The sequence below is a fragment of the Molossus molossus genome, unplaced genomic scaffold, assembly GCF_014108415.1.
Source record: "Molossus molossus isolate mMolMol1 unplaced genomic scaffold, mMolMol1.p scaffold_m16_p_13, whole genome shotgun sequence".
NCBI lineage: Eukaryota > Metazoa > Chordata > Mammalia > Chiroptera > Molossidae > Molossus > Molossus molossus.
In genome coordinates this window covers 53,021,262-53,042,497 of record NW_023425348.1, presented here as the reverse complement: position 1 = coordinate 53,042,497, position 21,236 = coordinate 53,021,262, and the positions used below count along the sequence as shown (strand labels likewise).

At 39.6% G+C, this 21,236-nt stretch overlaps 1 protein-coding gene across 1 annotated transcript; it reads right to left on the bottom strand.

Annotated features, from left to right (window-relative positions):
- Positions 1-1,950: 1,950 nt before the first annotated feature.
- On the bottom strand, positions 1,951-20,814 carry WEE1 (WEE1 G2 checkpoint kinase). The gene is made up of 11 exons (XM_036258865.1): positions 19,988-20,814; positions 18,269-18,474; positions 17,721-17,784; positions 17,357-17,529; positions 16,257-16,378; positions 11,855-12,001; positions 5,613-5,708; positions 5,435-5,520; positions 4,383-4,553; positions 4,156-4,301; positions 1,951-3,266 (listed from the first exon to the last, which is right to left on the bottom strand). The coding sequence occupies exons 1-11, from the start codon at positions 20,561-20,563 to the stop codon at positions 3,113-3,115; spliced, it is 1,941 nt and encodes a 646-aa protein (XP_036114758.1). The 5' UTR covers positions 20,564-20,814; the 3' UTR covers positions 1,951-3,112.
- Positions 20,815-21,236: the final 422 nt, after the last annotated feature.

Genomic DNA, 21,236 nt, shown 5'->3' with positions numbered 1-21,236 from the left:
ACCTCTAGAACAAAGTAGAGAGAAAAATCAAAGCTTGAGGACTGGTTCAAAAGACATTAGTTCTTTAAAGGGGGCTGCCTTGGATTTTTGGCAAAATAAAGGTAAGGCAACAGTTTTAATTTGCAGTCAATTGTAAAATGTGATTTCTCCTACACAACTGCATAGTCAATATTTAAAAATAATTAGGCTCAAACAGTAACAGGCCTCTGCATTTTAATTAAATTTTCTAGAAAATTCTTCAATGCTTCAATATTAGCACTTGTAGCTTCCGCCAGATGTTATGCTAACAAATTCTCACTGTTACAGAAACAAACAAAAGCTGTTTAATGCACAGCGGTCTCATCTAATGAAATCCCTATCCCCTTGTTCCAGGGTCCTACCTAGTTCAGGCCCTTCTTACTCTTACCAAATTAGTTAGTACACAACAGTGGCTTTAAAACCAGTCTAAACAAAATTCTAAGAATCCAATTTTTAATCTACCACCAGTATCTTCCCAAGATATGTAATTGTCCTTTGAGCCATCACGCCACCTTGCAGAATCCCTCCAACACAGCACTCACCATATTTTATTACCATTTTATTTTTACATGGGTCTCCTCTATTTCATCCTAAGTCCCTGGTGAGCAAAGCCTATTTCTTACTGGTCTTTGTTCTACCAGTGAGCACACAGAAGGCACTCAACCTAAGTATCCTGTGTTGAATATGAACCCAACTCTAATATCAGCTTTCAAATACCTTAAGAATAAATTCCCTCTTTGAAAAATCAGAGCTTTCTAATCTAATATTCTGAGTAATGTGAAAAACACTGCATATTTTGATGAAAAACAACACCTGATTTTTCTTTGAAGCTAGTACACTAGGAAAAATGAACCTTAATGAGTTAAGAATAATCTATAAACAATTTATATTTTGTATAGCAGTCTTCAGTGGCTACTAAAACCTGCTCTAGCCTTCACAGCTTTTTAGGTTCTCTATCACCCACCCCTATCAGTTTTTAAATCTAGCTTACCTATTTACACCAATTCCTCTCACACCTCAAAACTGTACTTTTCAACATGCCATAGTCTAGAAAGCTAAAATAATCAAGCTTGTTAGAAATGTTTATGGCAGGAAGAAACAGCCCTAATCAAGAGAAATCATGTACCCATATTCAAAAAACAAGGATCTTGCGACATCCATTTTATCTGTTCAAAGGTCTGCATTGCTTACTCTCTGGCTCTAATCTATGCCAGAAAATGTCACACAGAATTAGCACTGTGTATCACTTAAATTTGCACTTACTTAAAAGCCAGCCTAGTTTAGTGAGTTAAAACCCTCCCCACTTTAAAACTCTCTTCTGTGTGATTCGGTTCACATTAGAAAGTTGAGTCATATTATATTCACTTAAATAGCTAAAGCTAGCCCAGTCAGTATAGCTCAGTGGACTGAGAGGTCCCAGTTTGATTCCTGGCCAGGGCACATGCCTCGGTTGCGGGCTCAATCCCCAGTGGGGGGTGTGTATGAGGCAACGAATCCATGTTTTTCTCTCACATTGATGTTTCTCTCTCTTTCTCTCGCTCTAAAAATAAATTAATAAAAACATATTTTAAAAAAGCTTAAGCTATTTTAAACTACCTTAATACTACATTTCTAGCAGATCAAAAGCATATTAAAATGACAAATTAAAAATATTCAAGATCGATGTGTAAATTTTTCTTAAATCCAAAAATGTAACTAATATGGACTAAAACACAGTATTAAATAATCAATGTTTCACATTCTATCAAAAATGTAGCCCTGGCCAGTTTGGCTCAGCGGTTAGAGTGTCGGCCTGCAGACCAGAGAGTCCTGGGTTCAGTTCCCACTAGGGGCATGTACAAAAAAAAATAGAAAGTGTCCTCTGCTTTTACTACTCTCTATAAAATGGAGATAAATAGAATATAAGCATCACAAAGATTTAGACAATTTAGGTAAGCTCAGAGTGACTTTTAATATGCCAATCAATGTTAATAAAACACAAGTCAAACAGACAAGTGCAAACATGTTTTAAACCCAAATAGGAAAATAAACAATATAAACAAATTCTTTTTTTTCCAACATGTTAGCCAGTACTATTTATTAGTCACATGGCTAATCACAGATAAAATATATTTTATGAAAAGCTTGCAATAGTCAGAAGTCATTCTGGCATTTCAAACAGCTATGTACAATATCACCAAGATTAGTTTATATACACAAATATTGAAGAGAAACTGGGCAGAACAGTTAAAAAGACTAACAATACAATCAAGTATAAAACTTGGGTGGAGAGAGGAAACATTTTTAAGAAATCAGGGAAGGGCAGTATAAGGAAAAATTACAAAACCAGTAATAATTACACTACATTAATACAGCATTCCAAAGGGGGAAGGGTACATTTCTCCAATGCACTAGCTTCAAAGTTCAAAAGGAAAATAGCTGCTTTTCATCAAGAGCAGCTATGTATTTCACATAATTGTTTTCAAAAGAAAGCCTATTAACAACAATGATTGTTTAATGCTACAATTTTACAGCAAAGACGAAACTAAAATAGCAGCAAATTCACAAGGCAATACTTCCACAGAATTATTCCATGGTTCATACAGTGCCTAAAAGTGCTCCCAGTTGGATATACAAGTATAATTCACAATTAAAAAAAAAGAAATGTTAAGACTGACACACAGGTACATTGAAGGCTGAGTAGTAACTGATTCTCTTACCATTTCCCTTTTCAAAGGAGTAATGTTTGGAATAAAGCCCTTGAGTCCTTTTTACAGGTCACTACAGGGAAGGATACCTTTCATCACATTGCAACAGCAAACTATCAGCAGCACACCACCACAGTGGTTAACCCTGGAAGGCTGATGTAACTTACATCCAACAGTGACTGACATCCTACAGAAGACACTGATAAACTAGACGAAAGCCTGATAGAGCACTGGTCAAAATACAGCTTTTAACTGTAATTCACAAATAAAAGTCCTAAAAAGTATTTCAGTAAAACTACTGACACCGATTTTGAGAAAGTAATTGCAAACTGAATTCTAGCAGTGATTTCAACCTAGCTTAGCTTCCTCTTGTCACAGTTTTTTGAGGGAGGTGGGAAATGAGTAGTTCAGTATATGGTAAGGCTGACAGAGCGGTTCATTTTCTTTCCAATAAGTCGAGATGTTCTATTACTCTGGGTGGTGGACCTAGTGGCCATCCGGTCAGTGAAGAGTGCTCTCTCCTCAGCTGCAGCTTTTGCCATCTGGGCTTTCTTGAGTTCTCTACAAACATAAACATAGAAAACAAGACTTTTCACCTACTGTATTAATCCTAGGAAGGGCCAAACACAAACTATATTATCAGCTGGGAGATCTTTGTATGTTATTATTATTCTAACATGCAATTGAGAAGAGGAAAAGTACAGTATAAAACTGTAGCTCTGCTCAAATAACTTAAATTTACAAAATAATCTTATTTTGTGCTATCAGAATTAAAATATCATATACACTTAGATACAAATAATAAAGATGCCAGCAATGACCAGATTTTAATAAAAACTTCAAAAAGAACTCTAATTAGATTGTGAAATACCTTTACATAACAGAGATGAAGGAAAAATTCTACTTCCTATTTGTATGAACAATGATATCAAACTAGTGGCAAGTAAACTTTTCATATTTCAAGTCAGATTAAGTTATAATCAAAATGGTAGTAATAAATGAATTAGAACTATCATTCCAATCAGTAATGAAAATGTCAAAGGTCATTCATATCAAATATTAAAACCAGCTACTAATCTAATTGACATTAATTTCATCATTTCATAAACATTAGTACAACAGAATGTTTAAAGAAATGTTCATTTATGCTGAGAGTTTGGGCGGGGGAGTATAGGTTCACTTAGCTTTTGATATGATTTAGGGTTTAGGGATTATCAGCACTTGCAAATATATGCCAGTCTTAAATACCTTAAGTCCATAATTTCAAAATTTAGAAACAACACAAATTTATAGGTCAAGTACTAATGTAAGGCAGAAGTCCCCAACTTTAACTGTATAACCTGCTAAAACCACTATAACCTTAACTGACAGAAAGCCTAAATTATCTCATTAAAATGTGTGAATTAATGAACAGAAAAAAGTAAAAACAAAACAAAAAACCCTCACTTACTTCTGCAGAAGTGAATTTTTGAACTTCTCAGCATTCAACTCTATTCGTAATTGTTCTGCGCTTTTTCTAGAAGCAGACAGCAATACTGAATGCTTTACCAGTGCCGTTGCTGAAGGTCTTCTCTCTGGATCTGGATGAATCATAACCTTAAAAAAGAGAAGTAAAATTAAGGTAAAAACATGCTATTTAATAAAATGTTGAACCATGTCAATACATAAAATACTCACTTTTAGCAACTCCATAAATTCTTGGGAAAGCACTTGTGGTATCCGAGGTAATCTACCCTGTCTAATTTCATGCCACTGGTCTCCATTTCTGGGAAGAGGTTCAGCACCAGCAGCACATACCACCGTGAGGGCAAGGGCAAAAATATCTGCTTTTGGTAGATGGGAATAGTTCTGTAAAATAAAAGTTAAAATTTAAGGAAATATAAAAATGGTCAAAATAAAGTAAGATTATGCCCCATAATGATTTAGGTGAGAAGCACCACTAAATTAAAATGTTCAATGCCACGTTTAAGATTTTAAGATCTACTCAGAGGACAAGTAAATTTGGGAAAAGTATCCTAATTACAAAGTAATATACACTCTGAGGTAGAGGGGTGGTAAACAGATTTCTAAAAGTGAATGCCTCATCTGTCACTAGCCCAGTTTAACTCTCAGAAGAAACTCCTATCCCTACTGGGGCTTGCATATGAAAACACAAAACATACATACACTGACAAGTGCACATATAAGATACAAATATACATAAAAGGAACAATGATCATACAATTTATTTGTTCTACTTATTCTATTTTCATTCAAAACTCTCATTGAGAAATATTTCATCACACTCTTTTTGAAAAAATACTATTAATAGGAGTCATAATTTACATAATCATTCCTGTGTTGCTAGGTACTTATTTATATTGTTCTTGGTTTGCACAAGAGTATTTCTGAAGGAGACTCTCAGAAATAGAAATTCTAGGTCAAACAGGACTTAATTTTAAAATGTTGATATCGATACTAATACTTAGCTCTCCAAAACTGCTATGCCATTTTAAAGTCCCACCAAAAGTGTGTGGAAACACCTCTTTTACCACAACTCCACCATGTTAAATATTACAAATCTTTGCCTTTACTGATTTTTGATAAACAATGGCTAATGGTTTAGTCTTTCTATTTTATATTTCTATTCTACTAGTTACTCCCTTAAAAATTTAGCACATCTGCATTTATATTCTATCAAATGGTAAATGCTGCAAAAACAAATGGCATTATTAATGGAGAAAAACTACCTCCTGCAAAACTTCATTTGCAAGAAAACGGCTATCACCCTCTTCAACTTGTGGACTGGAGATTCTTGTTACATGCCCAAGATCACCTAGAAGTATTAAAAAAAATACAGCCAAGAGTTAAAACACAATAGCCCCTCTCTATTTTAAGGTAATAATATGGTTAATCTTTCTTTCTTACCTATTTTAAAAATAACTTTGTTGGATACCCAGTCATCTTCATCTCCATCTTCAGAGGCAGCATTTGGGATTGAGGTTCGAGATATGAAAATATTACCTGTCAAAGAGATATTTATATAAGCCACACTAACAATTAACAGTATAACCAAAGTTCACAAACTGGCATACATCAGAATCATCCAAAAAGCTTTTAAATATATAGATTTTTTTATATGTTCTACCCCAAACCCAATGAGAGTGAGAGTCTCAGGATGGGAATTGGGGCTTTATTTTCTAGGAATATATTTTCTAGCCGAGCATTGGTCCTTGAACACTTAGAAACCACTATATTAGTCCCTTCACATCTACACATTGATCTTCGGCAGTTCTAATCACTTAGAAACAATACAGAAGGCAATAACACAGTAATTTGTAATGATGCCAAAGCACAAATTTTAACTTAGTGCTACAAGGCCGGTGTGAAAAGAACGAGTCACATAGCTATTGAGTTTGGCTGACCATACAGCATCTTTCCCCCAGTGTAGCTTTATGGTTCACTGTCTCAGCTAAATACACATTTTATCTATAAATTCAAGTAAGCTCATGAATAACAAGTTTTAGTAACATATTTCATTTTAATAATTTTATCAATATAGTATTGAATTTATAAATGTTATATTCATTGGAGTCATCTTTCCAGTTTCATTTTATTTATAAGACATCTGATATTTGTAAATTTGAAATTTTAAAAGTTATTATTTTCAACTTCTGTATTTGCAATATAAGGGTCTACTACTTTTGACACTTAATACAAGATGAATATAGGCAAACCTTACTAATTCACATTTATTGCCATCAGTCCAAATATAATTTTTTCTTTTTGCAAATAAAAATTCTGGTGTTGTCAATGTACAGATAAATTCTTCACATACTCTAGAATTAAAACAAACTGTGTAAAATGACTTAAATTCCCAATGATCACACACGTTTCCATAGGTTAAAAAAAAACCACCCAAAACTTATTAAATTCAACTTAAAAACACCTATCCTAAAATGTTTAACATGAATCCATCAACCTTTTAGTTGTAACTTCTAATGTATAAGAAATATAAGGGGAGAAAAAAATAAGCTAAATATTACAAGGAAGCAACCAAATACAAAAGAAACGACATTTTACAAGACAAGGTCTGTATCATTATTTTTAGAAGTAGAAGGTAAAACCTAAAAAATGGATATAACCAGATATAAGGCATAGTCCTGAAATCGATATAAGTTTGTACAAAAAACTGTTAAGAACTTGAGTTAAGACTTTCTTTGGAAGGCTCTAAAAAAAGTCCCAGCAGCCTCAGAGGGTGGCAAAGCAGCCAACAGTTAGAGACAGATTTCAAAGTGCCTTGGGCCTTTTACTGACCTGCCCAGGCTCGGAGCTGGTGAAAGCCAAGTCAACCCTCGTACACAGGTTGGGCCCTCCCACGTGTACTCAGGACCAGTAGAGATAGCCATAAACTACATTATCATTTGGTAGCTCCAGACAGGTAGCCCAAAGTAGTTACAGGCAGAATCTGACATCGACCTGCACTGGAGTCCCTCCCAAGGGGACCCAGAACAAAGCCAGTGGTGGGCTTCAGACAACACCAGAGCATGACCCAACTAGACACACAAGGGCATACCCAAAGGGAGATCCCAGCAGGCATCAGACCCTGTTGGGGCCAACTCTGCTTTGGGAGGAGGCACAGCTTCCACACAGCAGCTTATACACTATGGTGGGGGTCAACCCTCACAGTCAGCCAGCCTGAATAAACCCAACTCACAGACGGACCAATAGCATTCAAAACTCAACTACAACAGGGAGGCTCACATAACCCACACAAGAGACATTCCTGGAGCACCTAGCTTAGGTGATCAGGAAGATTGTGTCACTGAGCCCCACAAGACACCTACTACATTACGACCATTATAACAAGACTGGGAGACATAGAAGATCTACCTAATACACAGAAACAAACACAAAAAGAAAGACAAAATGGGGAGGAAAAAGAAACATGCCTCAAATGAAAAAAAAACAAGAGAATTCCTCCAATGAAATGGAGGCAACCAAAAGCTATCAGATGCAAGTTCAAAACAATGGTTATAAGGGTGCTCAAGGAAGAGAAGGAGTGAATGATCTCAGTGAGAACTTAAAGAGACATGCGGGAGGCAACCAATGTTGTCTCTCTCACATTGATGTTTTTTTTTTTTTCTCTCTCTCTCCTTTCCTCCCACTCTATCTGAAAATCAAAATCAATGGGAAAATATCCTCAGGTGAGGATTAAAAAATAAAGTAAAATTGAAGGCGAAATAAAGAGCTTCCCAGACAACAAAAAGCTAAAGGAGTTCATTACCACCAAACCAGTATTAACAAGAAATGTTAAAGGACCTTTTTTAAGAAGAAAAGAGGAACACAGTTATTAAGAATAAAATGGCGCCCAGCCAGTGTGACTGAACTAAAAATCAATGGAAAAATATCCTCTGGTGAGGATTAACAACAACAATGAAAAAGCTGGGGTAGCAATCTTATATCAGACAAAATAGACTTTAAAACAAAGGCTATATTTGCCCTGGCAGATTGGCCTGGCGGTAGAGTTTCAGCCCATGGACCAATGAGTTGCAGGTTCAATTCCAGCCAAGGGCACGTACCTCAGTTGCGGTTCGTCCCAGGCCCTGGTCAGGGTTCTGCAGGAGGCAACCAGTCGATGTGTCCCTCTCACATCGATGTTTTTCTCGCTCTCTCTCTCTCCCCCTTTCTCTCCCTCCCACTCTGTCTGAAGATAAATAGAAAAGCATCCTCTGGTGAGAATTAAAATAAATAAATAAAAATAAAACAAAGGCTATTGCCCTTGCCAGTGTGGTTCAATTGGTTGGAGTGTTGTCTCGTTCACCAGAAGGTGGCAGGTTTGATTCCCAGTAGGGACCATGCCCAGTTAAAGGTTCAATCCCTGGTTGGGGTGTGTACAGGAGGCAACTGATCGATGTTTCTCCCTCACATCAACATCTCTCTCTCTCTCTCTCTCTCTCTCTCTCTAAGATCAATTAAAAAAAAAAAAAAAACTAAAAAAAACCCAAAAAACTAAAAAGGCTATAATGAGAGTCAAAGAAGGACACTACATAATGATAAAAGGATCACTCCAACAAGAGGACATAACCCACATAAACATTTATACACCCAACACAGGAACACCTAAATATGTAAAACAAATCTTAATGGACATAAATAGAGAGATTGGAAGAAATACATTCATACTAGGGAAGATTTTAACACCCCGCTGACATCAATTGACAGATCTTACACACACACACATACACACCCCAGAAAGGAAACAGTGGCCTTAAACGACACACTAGAGTAGATTTCATTGATATTTTCAAAGCATGTCACCCCAAAGCAGCAGAATACATATTCTTTTCAAGTGTACATGGAACATTTACTAGGAATAGATCACAAGTTGGGTCACAAAACAAGCCTTAATAAATTCAAGACTGAAATCATATCAAGCATCTTCTCCAAAAACAATGAAACTAGACACCAATTACAATAAAAAAAAAATGAAAAAGACACAAACACATGGAGGCTAAATAACATGTTACTAAACAATGAATGGGTTAACAATGAGATCAAGGAAGAAATCAAAAGTTACCTTGAGACAAATGAAAATGAACACAAGTCCGACTGGTGTGGCTCAGTGGTTGAGCGTCGACCCATGCACCAAGAGGTTGTCGGTTCAATTCCCAGTCAGGACACATGCCCAGGTTGTGAGCCGATCCCCGGTGGGGGGCATGTAGGAGGCGACCAATTGATGTTCTCTCTCATTGATGTTTCTATCTCTCTCTTCCCTCCTCTCTCTAAAATCAATAAAGGAAGAAAATTTAAAAAAAAGAAAAGGAAAATGAACTCAAAACACAGAATCTATGGAGCACAGTGAAAGCAGTTCTAAGAGAGAAATCCAGAGCATTACAGGCCTATCTCAAGAAACAGAAAAAATCCAAAATAAACAATCTAACTGTACACTTAAAGGAACCTGAAAAAGAACAACAAACAAAGCCCAAACTGAGAAGTAGAAGGAAAGAAATAAAAGATCAACGAAACCAAGAGTAGGTTCTTTGAAAGGATAAACAAGATTGATAAACCTTTAACCAGATTCATCAAGAATCAAAGAGAGAAGACACAAATAAAATCAGAAATAAAAGGGGAGGAATAACAACTGAAATACAGAGAAACACAGAAAAACAAAGGATTTTAAGAAAGTATTACGAATAACTATATGCTTACAAATTGGACAATATGGAAGAAATGGAGCAACTCCTAGAAATATACAATCTTCCAAAACTGAATCAAGAAGAAAACAGAAAATCTGAACAGATCGATTACAACTAATAAATCAAAGTAGTAATCAAAAAAACTACCAGCAGCCCTAGTCAGTTGAGTTCACCAGTTAGAGGGTCGGCCCTGGAACCCAAGGGTCCCGTGTTCAATTCCAGTCAGGGGTACATAACTGGGTTGCAGGTTCATCCCTGGCCCAGGATGAGGTCATGCAGAAGCAACCAATGGATGTTTCTCTGTCTCTCCCTCCCCCTCTTCCTAAAAATCAACTTGAAAATATCCTCAAGTGAGGATTAACAACAACAAAAACCACCTCCCAGCAAACTAAAGTCCTGAACCAGATGGTTTCACAGGTGAATTTTACCAAACATTCATAATACCTACCCTTCTCAAACTATTCCAAAAAACTCAAGAGGAGGGAAGACTCTACTCCCAAGCTCATTTTACAAGACCAGCATTATCCTAATTCCAAAACCAGATAAGAGACACTACAAAGAAAGAAAATTATAAGCCAGTATCTCTGATGAATATAGACATAAAAATCCTCAACAGTATATTAGTAAACCAAATCCAGTAATACATTAAAAAAATCATATACCATGATCAAGTGGGATTCTGGGGATGCAAAGAATATCTGCAAATCAATTAACATGATACACCACATAACAAAATGAAGGATAAAATTCATCCAATCATATGAAAAATACAGAGAAAGCATTTGACAACATCCAGCACCCATACATGATAAAAACTCTCAGCAAAGTGGAAATACAGGGAACATACTGCAACATAGTAAAGACTATATCTATGACAAACCCACAGCCAATGGACAAAAACTTAAAGCCTTTCCTTTAAGATTGGGAACAAGACAGGGATGCCCACTTTCACCAGTTATTTAACATAGTAATGGAAGTCCCAGCCACAGCAATCAGACAAGAACAAGAAATAAAAGGCATCCAAATTGGAAAGGAAGAAATAAAACTGTCATTATTTGTAGATGACATGATACTGTATATACAGAACCCTAAAGATTCCACCAAAGCCCTGGCCAGTTTAGCTAAGTATTTACAACATGAGCCCACAGACCAAAGGTCACATACCTGGGTTGTACGTTCAATCCCCAGCCCTGGTTCTGTGTGAGGCAACCAATCAATGTGTTTCTCTCACACTGATGTTTCCCTCCCCACCTCCCTCCTGTCCCTTCCACTCTAAAAATCAATGCAGCCTGGCCTGTGTGGCTCAGTGGATTGAGTCGTCCCATGGCCTGAGAGGTCTGGGTCAGGATTGCAGGCTCAATCCCAAGTAGGAAGCAAGCAAGAAGCAGCCCATTGAAGTTTCTCTCTCACATCAATGTTTCTATTTCTCTCTTCCTTCCCTTCTCTGTAAAAATCAATAAAAACAGCCCTGGCCAGTTTGGCTCAGCAATAGAGCATCAGCCTGTGGACCAAAGAGTCACGGGTTTGATCCCAGTCAAGGGCACGTACCTCAGTTTTGGTTAGGGCCCTGGCCCTGGTAAGGGTCATACGGGAGGCAACCAATCAATGTGTCTTTCTCTTTCTCTCTCCCTTCCCATCCCTCCCACACTATCTGAAGATAAACAGAAAAATATCCTCAGGTGAGGACTGGAAAAAAAAACTTAGGTTTTTAGTCTCCCATCAGAGTCCTACTTAGAGACTAGTTTGCCCCAAATTTTTTCCAGCTTTTAATGAAAATGAGTTCATTAAATCAAATCTTTTGGAGTAACATGAGATGAATGGAAATCATAAAACAATATTAGTAAGTTGTCCAAAAGTCTTTTAAACTAATGATGAAAAAACATGCTAAGATGTATGTTTTCAGTGTTTTAATGAAGTCATTTATTCGCTATAATCCTACAGAACATAGGTCAAAGGATTTGTAATACTTACTAGGCTTTATATCCATGTGAACCAAAGACATTGAATGAATATACCTCAAGCCCCGGCCAACTTGCAAAAGGAGATCCTTCAACTCTGCTTCTATAAAGTAACTCATGCTTCTGTAGTTTATACTTATGGCATCAGCTAAACTTCCACCTACAAACACAAAAAATAAAATTAGCATTTTCTTCTTTAAGAAATATTCTTATTTTTCTTCCTTCTATCTTTACTGAATGACCACAGACTTAACCAATATAGTGACATTTTTAGGACCTATTCCCTTTAATCTGCTTGTGAAATAAAAATTTTGTTTGTTCTTTCAATAGGTAATATACTCACATGCGTAGAAAACATAATGTAAAGTCTCTGTAATCCATATACCCCAGAAACCCACCTGATTCTTTCCCCAAGAGTAAATCTATACTATCAGTTTCTTATTCATTCTTTTCAACTTGTTTTTATACAAATGATAATGTAATTTCATTATCTTTAGGATAGTTCGTTACCAGTACACAAAGACTACCCCCTTTATTGCGTCTCTGCTAAATTCCACTGTGTAACTGAATGGTGACGCATTAACTGATCTCCCGTTGGACAGACATTTTAAAATATTTTCTAAGCCTATGCTACTATATATACTATGGTCTAAAAAATAACTTTGTACATTGGTCATTTCACACATATTTAGTATACCTCCTAGAAACCCAATGCTGGGTTCAAAGGTATGTACAATGTAATATATACATGCATAGTGTGTACATAATACTATTTCGTTACATATAACATAAATTTGGGCCATTTCTCTGTTTATCCTCTGCAAAAGAGCTTCATATTGGTATTCATACCATCAGTGCCAAGACTTGATTGCCTCTGAAAGTTAACATAAAGAAATAACAGGCCCTGGCCAGGTAGCTCAGTTGGTTAAAGGGTCGTCCCAATATGCCAAGGTTGCAGGTTCGAACCAATGAGTGCATAAATAAGTGGAACAACAAATCGATGTTTCTTTCTCTTCTTCTCTCTCTAAAATCAATAAATAACAATTTAAAAGAAAGAACAGTATACTCAGTTTCCGATTTCAAAATGGCTAGTACTTAAACTCTATTAGCCGGTGCCTATGTGCATGTACACACACACACACACAGTCCTGATAGAGAAGGCTGTACCAATTTCTATTCCCATCATTAATGTATGAGAATACCTGTTTTCCCACACCCTTGACAGTCTATAAATTTTATAGGTAAAAACCAGTTATCTTGGTAGTTTTAATTTATACTACTCTTACCACAAACGAGAATAAAATCTTTTATAGAATCAGCCAAATCAATCAGCTAATTTGTTATTTTTATAAGTTTATACTTCACAAGTTTTCTTTAAAACTTTGAAGTTTATACTTTATCTCACAGGAAATGAATTATGCTGAAAAAAACTCACCACTTTTTTAAAATTCTTACTCGAGGACATGCTTAGAGAGAGAAACATCAATCGGTTGCCTTCTGTACACTCTCTGACTGGGGATCAAACCCGAAACCCACATACATGCCCTGACTGTGAATCAAACAGGTAGCTTTTAAAGCAAGGACAACACTCAATAGCTGAGCCACTCCGGGCAGGCCCACCACTTCTTTTTAAAGCTTAGTTAGGAAAAATAAAATCAAAACTAGGATAATAAAATCAGGTCAATGAAATATTAGTCAGGAAAAAAGGTAGTACAATTTAAACAAGACTGAATAACAAACAGCAAATGTGTCTTTTAAATAAAAACAAACCACACACCTAAATATCTTAGGCTTAAGTGCATTCTCCATACTTAACTTGTACAAATCTTAACTATGGGGGAATAAAGGGCTCTAAAAAGGAGCAGGTCAATAAGCCTGTCAGACAAGTGAGCTTGAAATCCTAGATCAAGTTTAATAAGAAAGAATATGGCCCGGCCAGCGTGGCTCAGTAGTTGAGCATTGACCCATGCACCAACAGGTCGCCAATTTGATTCCCAGTCAGGGCACATGCCCAGGTTGTGCACCAAATCCCTGGTAGGGGGCATGCAGGAGGTGGCCAATCGATGTTCTCATTCATCAATATTTCTATCTCTCTCTTCCTCTCCCTTCCTCTCTAAAATCAATAAAGGAAAAAATTTTAAAAAGAAAGAATATGGCCCTGGCCAGTTTGGCTCAGGGGTTGGAGCATTGGCCTGTGAACCAGAGTCCCGGGTTTGGTTCCTGCTAGGGGCACATACCAAAAAAAAAAAAGAAAGAAAGAAAGAATATGGCTGCTTTTTAGTCTAGCAACTGTAGCCAAGCCAGTTCTTTGTATCTCACTGTCAAAAGAGCAAGAGAGGTGAGAAGAGCAAAACATTCATCTGATTTTTAGGTTCTCTTCCCTTATCCATCAACATTTTTCTACATTTATTTATCAAGGTAAAAATTTCAATCCATCACCACACTGAAGACAAAAGGTGTAAAATGCAAATGAGACTGTTTGCCTTAATAAGGGATCTTAGTCACTGATAAAGGATATCAGTTCACCAACATATACAAATCCTTTCCCTGAAGATCAGGCTTACTGACAGTCAAAGCTTTTTGAAAGGGGAAACAAAAGATAAGAAAAGCTCAAGTGTATCAGTATAGTCTTATTTTCTTGCATCTAAGCAGAATAAACAACCATACAACAAGGCAGTCCTGTGTCACACAAGTCTACTTATTTTTTAGAGATCTTTAGTCTTTAAGTTTTACACTGCTCCAAAATAATAAACTGTTTCAAAAGGTTATTTTATAGACTAACTTTATTATAGGACAAGGTCTTTGTAATCTGAGAGGGTAGAAAGACCACTCACTCTCCCCTACCCTCCAGGATCAAATGAGTTTTCTCAAAGTCATGTGAATTATACAACCATGTATACTAGGTTGTTACAAATTGTCATCCCTGGACTACCACTGAAATACTTAAGAGAACCAGCCATATCCAAAAAGTGACAGGAAGGAAGGAACTAAAAGGTGATGGTGTCTAGAAGATATGGAGTGGAAAAGACATTATGGCTGAGTTGTACTATATTAAATGCAGTAACTGAAAAATAAAGAAACAGAATAGTCCACAAGTCATGGAAGACAGCTACATAAATATTTTGATGGTATGAATAGAAACATTCAAAAGATTTGTGAAACAAACTAACAGCAATACTATATACTGAGCACTTCCGTTCTTTCAATATAGAGTACTAATAAGATAATGAGAAATGAGGTATGGAAATAGATCTTTTACTTCTGTTTTGTCCAGTTTTGAAATAATGGAAAATCTGAATCCACTACTATACCACTTATTCACAAGCTATGAGATGACTGGTCTTGTTTAAGAAAAAAATGAAAACAATAATATAAAAATAACTCTTTGCTATCACCTCAAGTGTGCACCAAATTCTAAATTAAAAAAAAAAAATGTTTTTTCTTTATTGATTTTAGAGAGAGGGAAAAGGAGAGATAGAAACATCGATGAGAGAGAACATCAATTGGCTGCCTCCTGCATGCCCCCCACTGGGGATTTGGCCCACAACCTGGGCATGTGCCCTGACCAGGTATCAAACCAGCGACCTCTTGGTACATGGGTTGACGCTCAATGACTGAGCCACACCAGCCGGGCCCAAATTCTAAATTTTAATATTCACAGAAGATATACAGAAATAAAAATTATTATAAAGATTTAGATATTTAATAACATGTCTAAGAGAATCACAATTGAGACCGACTGTGGTAGAGGTTTAAGGAAAAAAGGGACCCAAGTTGGTCCTTGAAGGACTTGCTAAAATTGAAAGCTATACACAGGTCCAAAGTTGAACCTCTAAACATGCTTACTTTGTTTGTCTTTGCAGGGGGAGAGTGAGGGAGGCACAGCTAGAGAACAACTTATTTAATTAGAAAGTCTTAGTGGATTCTAGTGGTAAACTCGATTTGATAGATGGGAGGGGGTAAAGATTACAGAATGCCTTGAACAAATGGCTGAGTTTAGATCAATGGAGAGTCACTGTTACAAGTAACCAACATGAGTTTTAGTAGTTCATACAATGAAATGGAAAGGAAAAGCTATATGCGGGGAACCTGTATTTTAACTACTATATTCCACACACACTATAGTAGGTAGAGAATACCAAAATACATATGGCAAGACAAGTATCCTCTCAAGATCAGTTTAATTTGAGTAATTGGCATATACATAATTTGCACTGTTCTACTGAGGCAGAAGGGACATAGTTTCCAATCTTTAACATCAGGTAGGTGTTACTTGCCCTTGAAACGCACGTTAGGCTTCTGATCTTTGATTTTATAAGAGATAAAAGAAACAAACTTTAGATAAAACTAAGTATTGCCACAACGTTCATTCATTTGAGCTCACAAGTTTACAAGAGAATCATTATGTTACTCACCATTACAATACTCATTTTGTATAAGCATATGATCATCTTCTGCCCATGCAGAGAAATATCGAACTACATGAGAATGCTGTCCAAGCACTGCATGAGCATATACTTCTCTCAAAGCGTTCTGCCTAGGAAGAATTTGAGATTAATAGAATAATTTTTATTCATGTCTAAACTGAATTAATTTATCTGAAACTTCATAAAAGAAACTTGACTTCTGTATCTATTTTTTTTTTTTAATCCTCACCCAAGGACATTTTTTTGTCTAGAGTGGGAGGGAGGAAGAGAGAGAGAGAAACATTGACGTGAAAGGGACACCTCGAGTGGCTGACACCCGCAAGACCAACCAGGGCCAGGGACAAACTGCAACTGAGGTACGTGCCCTCAGCGGGAACCAAACCCGGGTCTCTCTGGACCACAGACCAACACTGAGCGAAACGGCCAGGGCTCTGTATCTATTATTATGCTGAAAAACCAACTTGAGAGAGAAGGAGTTAAGACTTTGTGCAGCCCTGGCCGGTTTGGCTCAGCAGTTGGAGCGTCAGCCTGTGGTCCAGAGAGACCGGGTTTGTTCCCACTGAGGGCACGTACCTCGGTTGCAGTTTGTCCCTGTCCCTGTCCCTGGTTGGTCGTGCGGGTGGCAGCCACTTGATGTGTCCCTTTCACGTCAATGTTTCTCTCTCTCTCTTCCTCTCTCTCCCTCCCACTCTATCTGAACAAAAAATGTAAAAATGTCCTCGGGTGAGGATAAAAAAAAACAAAACTTGGCAGATGTTCCCAAAGGCTTCCATTAAAGAATAGCAGTTAGAAAGAAGAAACCGTACTTGGACCTAGAAATCTGGAAAGATGAAACTCCCATTTAACTGTGAATTCATGGATGCTACTAGAAATGAGAAATTTAAGTTAGATTCCAAAATCAGACTGCTCATATTATTTTACCAATCCAATAAGAACTAATGGTACAAAATGAAAAGGATCTGATTATATCGTTATAACTTCTCAAAAGTTAAAGAATTAATTAAATTCAATGCGTGATTATCTAAAACCTTACTGTTTGTAACACCATAGGGAACAAAAGATCAAAAGACAAAATTTTTAATACATACTCATCAACAGAGCCGGCCAATGGCTTTTTTGATCTCTTAATGGCATAAATGCATCCATCCAGCCTCTTCACACATTTAAACACAGAACCAAATTCTCCAGAGCCAATTTTCTCTAGCTCATGAAATTCTGTTGTATACCGTGACTTCATATTGCTTTCAGTAATTGTAATTCTCTGTAATAAAAAGTGTATCCATATGTATAATACAAAGATATCAAAATTATTTTTTGCATGAAGATAGCACAGTGTGTAAAATTTTTAAATCATATGTTTTAATGCCTATTTAACATGTATATTTGGTAACCTGTTACAAAATAGAAAACCACATCTCAGAAACAATAAAAAGAAAATTAAAAGCTATTTACTTTAGCAGGTCTTGTTTCATCTTCAAACTCATAATCACTTGCTTCCATGTCTTCACCACAGGAACTGAAAAATATTATGTATTTTTTATCAATATAACTGAAAAATCAAGTAGAGATCCAAAACTTTGATAGGTGAAATGAAATTTTAACGAATAAAAAAACAGAAAGCATTTAATTTTGTAATCACAAGATACAGCTCAGGTGATGAAAATGTAATCCCTGCTTAAACATGCTCACTAACCAGAAGCAACACCACCAAGCACATCAAAATTAAAGCCTTTCTAAATCAACTCTCTGTGCCTGCCACTTTTTGACACCAGTGGATTTCCTACAAGCTATCTAAATATTTCACTCCTTCCTTTCTCATGGCACTCCTTTTCCACAGAGATTATTTCCCACCTATCTCTGCTGAGAATTAGATGCTAGTAATAGAAAAAAAAAATTCAGAGCATAAACTTCCATGTCATTCAGTTAAAAATTACATTTTGATAAGATACCCAAACAATCTTGGGTAGTTGGGGAACCAAATTATCGAATAACTAACTTACTCATTCCAGTATGTTCTCTTTCTTCTACGACACTGTCCTGAGGAATGAAGTAACAAAGAATCTGGAGTAAAAGGATTAATATTCACTTGAGGAGTCTGTCGAATATCAAATTCTCTTTTTCCTGATTTTTCTGTATCCATGAATAGAGAACCACCTCGGAGTTTAACAGAGCTGGAATCGATTCCTCGAGCTTTGGAGAGCAAACTCTAGGAGAGGAAAAATGTTTTTAGGATCCAAGTCCTAAAGGTCAAAGCAACACACAAGCCTTGAAATAGTACAGTATTTCAAGCAAAATAAAGTGGTTAACTTAGGAGTCTCAAGCTGGATACTAACCACCTTTTCTGAAAAAGTTAGCCAAGTAAAATAGGTCTAGAGCCCAAAAACATGAATGCATAGCAAAATTAAGTTCATTCTAGCTGGGCTGGTATGGCTCAGCGTGAACCCATGCACCAAGAGGTCACCAGTTCGGTTCTGATTGGGGGACCAGTCCATGTTCTCTCATCGATGTTTCTCTCTCTCTCTCCCCCTCTAAAATCAATAAAGAAAAAATACTTATAAAAAAATTAAGTTCATTCTAGAGGCCAGGAGTTAACAAACCCTTTCTAAAAATAGAAAGCAGTAGGGGAGGCCCCACAAAAGCTCCTCTTCCCTTTCCCCCACCCACCTTCATCTAAATAGGGCTTTGAAAGCCACCACCGCTGGGCTCCTCCCCTCACTTCTAGAGGAATCTTGCCTAGGGCAAGTCTGCTAATAACAGTCAAGCTCAAAAGCTTACATCTTCCTGAGGTTCTGAAACTTACTTTAAAAACTACGTCTCCTATATTATTCTTACAAATGCGACACTTGTCTTAATTTCAGGAAGTGTCCATTTATAACTCTGCTGTTAGTTCTAAAGTTCTAAGTGGTAATCGGCATATTTCTTACCATTTAACAAACAAACAAGTGTTGAGCACCTACTTCATGATGCATTAACATGAACACAGAAGGGTCCAAGCAACAATCCCAATGCTGACTTTTTAACAGCTGGATATTCCTAATCATCATACTTAGGTGACCAAACTTGGTCACTGCAAACCCAAAGGTGTAAACACACGCTGACCCAATAAAGATGCCCAGGAAGATTCTTAAGTGCTACCGTGACTTGTAAGTCTTTAAGAGCGTAAAAAGGGCCAGCCTTTTCTCCCTCCCTACCTCAAACGTTCCCCATTCAGAGGACACGACACGAAACGACAAGCGCATGAAAATTATTTTAACCGAACTCTTGAGTGCGCCGCCCAAATTACAGGACCGATCACAGCGTTTAAAAGGCACCGTAAGGCTTCGGCACTCGCGAGTGTCAGGTGGCGGGGCCAGCACCAGCCCAGCATCCTTCCAAACTATGTTATGGGTGCTACACTCCGGCTGACACGCTCCGGGGAGCCCCCATTCGGCGAGCGGTCAATCGTGAGCCACCTAGACGGCACCGACCAGCCCCTGTGAAAGACGAAGAAGTTCCAGACGAGACCCATTGTTCAGTTATATAATCTTAACGGACAACTTCTGGGCAGGGCCAAGAAGAAAGGCTGCCAACTTTTTGCTGCTGCGCAGGCGAGGGAGCCGGGGCGCGGCCGGGCGGTTATGTAACCGAACCCGGGAGGCGCCGCGCTCCACGCAAGGCGCCGTCGCCTTTTTAAAAGGCCGGCCCGGCGCGGGCTCGGGGCGCCCCCGCCGCGTCCTCACCTTGGGGGTGTGCGGGGTGTCAAACAGCCGCAGCTTGCGGAAGGTCTTGTGCGGCGGGGTGCCGGGGTGGTCCCGCAGCGGCGAACACGGGCCCTCGCCAGCCCTCCGCTCCCCGTACCCGCGCGGGGACGCGTCCTCCGGGCCGCCGCAGCGCACCGGCGAGAACGAGCTGCCCAGGAAATAGGCGGCCGCCGGCGACTTGACCGGCGACGAGGAGCCGAAACCCTCCTCCTCCCACGAGTCGCCCTCGGCCCCGCCGCCGGACGCGTCCGCGCCCGGAGAGGCGCCCCGCAGCAGCATGTCCTCTTCCAGCTCCCCGGGGCTGCCGGGGGCAGGGCTGGGCGAGCGGCGGCCCTCGGGCCCGGGCTCGGGGGGGCTCCGTGCGGGCGGCAGCGGCGAGTCAGGCTCTTGAAAGGCCGAGTCCTCCCCGGTGCTGTGGCCGCTGCCCTCCTCCTCCTCTTCCTCCTCCTCCTCCTCACAGTCGCTGCAGGGAGAGAAGATCAGCTTCTGCCGCAAAGTGCAGGAGGCCCCGGAGCGCCGCGGCGGCGGCGGCTGCTGCCGGCTCAGGAAGCTCATCGCGCCCCGGGGGCCGGGACGGAGAACGGGAGAGCCGGGACTCGCGGAGTCCAGGGCACAGCCTGCCCAGGGGGCGGGTCTGCCACGTGCGACTGGGCGCGTCTGTGGCCGCGGCGGCGGGTCTGCGTGGCGGTGGGCTGCGGCTCCCGGGCGCTCGGCGCTGCGGGCGGCGGCGGGGGCCGCGGCCGCGGCGACGTGGACTGTCCGGCGGAGGTGGGGCGGCCCGGGCGCCGAGGGTGAGGTCTCCGCAAGTCCAGCCGCGAGTTCGGGCTCCGCGGCTTCCCGCGACCGTTAACCACGTGACTGTCCAGCCCACCAATCCCCGCCCAGCCCCGGGTTTGAAAAAAAGAAGGGCGCGACGTAGCCCGCGGGGGAGGGATTAGCTACGTGATTTTGGCGCGAACCCGCTGGCTCCGTCCCCCCGTCGGCGCGGGGCCCGGCCTGGGCGGGTGCCGTGCGACCGGCCTATGGGACAGCCGGACCGCCGGGAGCCTGGGAGCCGAGGCGGCACGTCTGGGAGGGGGCGGATGGAGCTGGGCTGACTGGGCGGGACCGAACGCCGTCCTGAACTCGGCCTCCTCGCGGCCCCTCCGGCGCTGCGGGCTCTGAAGTGGGACTGAGGGCTTGGGGCGCCTCGGGGTCCCTGCAGGACCGCCATGGCCCTCGGGCCCTG

What these genes read in the sequence shown, in the direction of transcription:
- WEE1 (XM_036258865.1), bottom strand. Translation starts at nt 20,563, where the DNA reads ATGAGCTTCCTGAGCCGGCAGCAGCCGCCGCCGCCGCGGCGCTCCGGG. An exon ending in AAGAGAACATACTGGAATGA is followed by an intron (nt 17,785 to 18,268) that starts GTAAGTTAGTTA and finishes AATATTTTTCAG; the next exon opens with TTCCTGTGGTGAAGACATGG. An exon ending in CAAAGTTATTTTTAAAATAG is followed by an intron (nt 5,521 to 5,612) that starts GTAAGAAAGAAA and finishes TAATACTTCTAG; the next exon opens with GTGATCTTGGGCATGTAACA.